Below are 3,317 nucleotides of genomic sequence, written 5' to 3'. Positions count from 1 at the left end.
TCAGGCTTGTATCTTTTCATTAAATGTACTGATTTTCTCTGGAAACCACTGTCATTCCAAATTGGACACAAGAGTGTTGCCAAGATGTTTACTTTGGGTGCTAATAACCAACGGTTTTAATGAAGAAATAAACTGGAGTTTAATTTCTTCCCAAATTCAGTCGTAAAATCTCTTCGGGTAAAAGGCCCATGAAGAAGGCGCTGCGGGTGGTCTGTGGCCGTGGCTGCTACTGTCTGGTTTCCAAGGTAACGAGCGCATCTCCTGAAGGTGGGGGGCAGGGGGGTTCCTCCTGAAGGCGGGGGGGCGAGTCCTCCTGAAGGCGGGGGGTCCTCCTGAAGGGGGGGTCCCCCTGAAGGCAGGGGTCCCTGTGGCTGCCAGAGGCTGGGTTCTCACTGGGGACCCTCCAGCTCCCGGGCCCCTGGCTGAGGACGGGCCACGCAGGTAAAAACCCGCCACTGTGGCCGCAACCCCTCCTGAGGAAACCTACCCCCTGCCTGCTTGGTTTTTGGGGGGTTTTTTTTCACTTTTTATTGGAAAGTTTAAATGAACACAAAGGCAGGAACTGCCCCGTGGGCACCTGCCCTCCACCAACCAGGAGCGCACTCCCGCGGGTCCCGTCTATTGTGCCGCCCGCCCGGCTTCCTCGCGGCCGGAGGCTGTTGGCTGGGACCCCGAGTCTGTCCTCTGAGGCTCAGGGACTGACGCGCCCTCCTGCCTGGCTGCCTGGCACCTTCCAGGGGCTCTGCAGCGCCTGCTGGCCCAGCGCCCGGGCAGGGCGGCCCTCCCCGCACAGCTGAGCAGCACGAGCAGGAACAAGGCTCCGCAACAGACACGGGACGGCTCAGAGCGATGCGTGGGCCCCGGACGCCCGCCAACCTGCTCCTCGATCCCAGGGGAGTCGGGGACTCGGGATGTGGCAACATTTTAATGCAAAGGCAAGGCAGCGGCCCCCTCTCCACCTCCAATGTCAGACGGGAAAGGGCCTCACGGAGGAAAGGCGTTTTGAGGGACAGCAGTGAGCTCGGACAGACACGGGACGGCTCAGAGCGATGCGTGGGCCCCGGACGCCCGCCAACCTGCTCCTCGATCCCAGGGGAGTCGGGGACTCGGGATGTGGCAACATTTTAATGCAAAGGCAAGGCAGCGGCCCCCTCTCCACCTCCAATGTCAGACGGGAAAGGGCCTCACGGAGGAAAGGCGTTTTGAGGGACAGCAGTGAGCTCGGATCCTGTCCTGGGGGGGGGGGGGGGGGGGTGCCCGGCCTCAGTCGTTGCAGATGGAGGGCCTGCGGATGTTGTAGCTGGGGTGGAAGTTCAGCCGGTTGTAGGAGGTGATGCAGTTGTCGGCGCCCGACACGGAGCTCTTCTCCACGTGGACGTTGAAGGAAGTGTTCCGGAACATTCCCGCGGCCGCCAGCTGTCTGGAGAAGCTATTTGAATATGCGTAGAACACTTTCTGGAAGGGCAAAGGAAACACAGCAGTGCCTGGGGAGACTGTTACCCGTTCGTCACTCGGTATTTCGGGGAGAAAAAGAATTCGTAAGGAAACGTCTCTATTCTTTCGAAGCAGCGAGGCCAGTGCGACCGGAAGGCCTAGTTGCCCCCGGCCATCCCCGGCCACGCCCCCCATCCGGACAATGACCAGTTGTGCCTCCTCCCACCGTCACACGGAGGGAAGGGTCAGCTCCGGCCGCCTGCGTGTGGCATGGCCCCCCCAGGTGTGGCTAGGAGCCCTGACTGGGGGGTCCCGCCTCAAGCCCCCCCAGTTCCTGGTTTACAAACGGTGCCATCAGGCCGTTATCGGACGTTTCTTTGTTTGCCTCAGAACTGACGTGTGTGTGCATAAGTGCGCGTGTGTGTGCATAAGTGCGCGTGTGTGTGCGCGCGTGTGTGCGCATGTGTGCGCGTGCATGTATGTATGTGTGTGTGTGCGTGTGCGTGTGTGTGTGTGCGTGTGTGTGTGTGTGTGTGTGTGAGAGTGAATGGGGCCGGTCCCTCCAGTACCGTGGGCGAGTGCACATGCACTTTGCACCCTTGAACAATTTCACCGCCAGATCTCGGGTCGAGTCCTTCATTCCTACCCGCCCTGCTCCAGCGGGCTCCGCAGTCCCTCCCACTTTGCCTCCTGGAGCCCTGGGCCCCCCCAGCCCCGAGGTGTGAGGCCCTTTGAGAAATCCAGGGTTCAGGTCTCTTCTAGAGACGCCCGCCCTCCCCCGGGCTCTTGCCCGCTTACCGGCATCTCGTGCACAGTGGGCGCTCTGCTCCCGTAGGCCTGGTTACTGGTCCTGTACACCGAGGCGGGCTCCTTGGTCCTCCTGGCAGGTGACACACACCCTCTATTTTCCGTGCATTCGTGATCACCCTGCCTGAGCCCCAGCCTGCACGGGTCTGACGGGTGGAGCCTTGTTGGAAGTGCCCCAGGTTGGAGATGCAGCCCCGGATGTGGGCTCCCGGGGAGCGCAGTGCGGCCTCCTGGTCCCTCTGCCCACCTCCGCCCCTGCCCTTCCCAGAGAAAAGCCCTAGAGAATTTCCCAGGGTCACGCACTGGCCCTCAGCACCCATCGGCCAGGCACACATGGTCGTTTCCCGGTAGGTGGGTAGGCCCGGGGCTGTGTGTGGCTCAGCCTCCAGACCCCGCCACCAAGGGGGCCTCCACTCCCAGCCTCCCGAGAAGATGCCTGCAGGCCCTGGTGCCAACTCTACCACCAGAACAGGCTGACCGTGGGCCCCACACTGTGAGGTCCCGGAACCCCGCCATCTTCCACCCTCCCAGTCCTCTCTCCGGGAACAGATCCGGCTCTGGGATTGTGGGGGGCCTGGAGGCCGGAGGGCGGGGATGAAGGGTGTAGTTTGCAGTGCACTGCAACAGCTCGCAGGCCACCCACTCCGCTGGACGTGGGGCCGGGTTCCCACTTTCCAGGGCTCCTCTGTCTGGAGAGGAGTGGGGCTTCCCCCAGCCTCAAAGCTGGGCTTCCAGACTCCTGGCATCCACCCCGCGCTGCGGCTGGACCCACGGACGTGTGTCCAAAGCTCTGGGCAGCACTGGGCAGCTCATCTGGTGAAGAGCTGACCACGCTCTTGGCTGAGGTGCCCGGCCGGCTGGGGACCTGGGCTCCCGCATGCAGGACGGGACCGCCCACTGGGGAAGGTGGCCTCCCTCTCTCTCTCCGGCGTTTGCCCGGGGACCCCACCCGTGGCGCTCACCTGTAGCCCCGGAAGCACGCCGGGTGGTTGAACCGAGCCGGCAGGTCCTTGTCCACGCGGTAGTAGTCGCTGGTTTTCTCCGGGGGGGCCTGGGCCTCGGGCTCCTCGGGCTCC

The 3,317-nt window shown here is 63.0% G+C and overlaps 1 protein-coding gene across 1 annotated transcript; it reads right to left on the bottom strand.

Moving 5' to 3' along the window:
* Positions 1-1,106: 1,106 nt before the first annotated feature.
* On the bottom strand, positions 1,107-3,313 carry LOC102249990 (chromosome unknown open reading frame, human C9orf116; the record flags this gene model as incomplete). The annotated part of the gene is made up of 3 exons (XM_014529706.1): positions 1,107-1,455; positions 2,233-2,314; positions 3,204-3,313. Coding segments are annotated over 3 exons (384 nt in total), but the record flags the coding sequence as incomplete, so codon positions are not given.
* Between the last annotated feature and the right edge of the window lie 4 nt (positions 3,314-3,317).

Source organism: Myotis brandtii, unplaced genomic scaffold, assembly GCF_000412655.1.
Source record: "Myotis brandtii unplaced genomic scaffold, ASM41265v1 scaffold691, whole genome shotgun sequence".
NCBI lineage: Eukaryota > Metazoa > Chordata > Mammalia > Chiroptera > Vespertilionidae > Myotis > Myotis brandtii.
The sequence above is the reverse complement of the archived record's forward strand: the minus strand, read 5'-3'. Positions and strand labels throughout refer to the sequence as shown.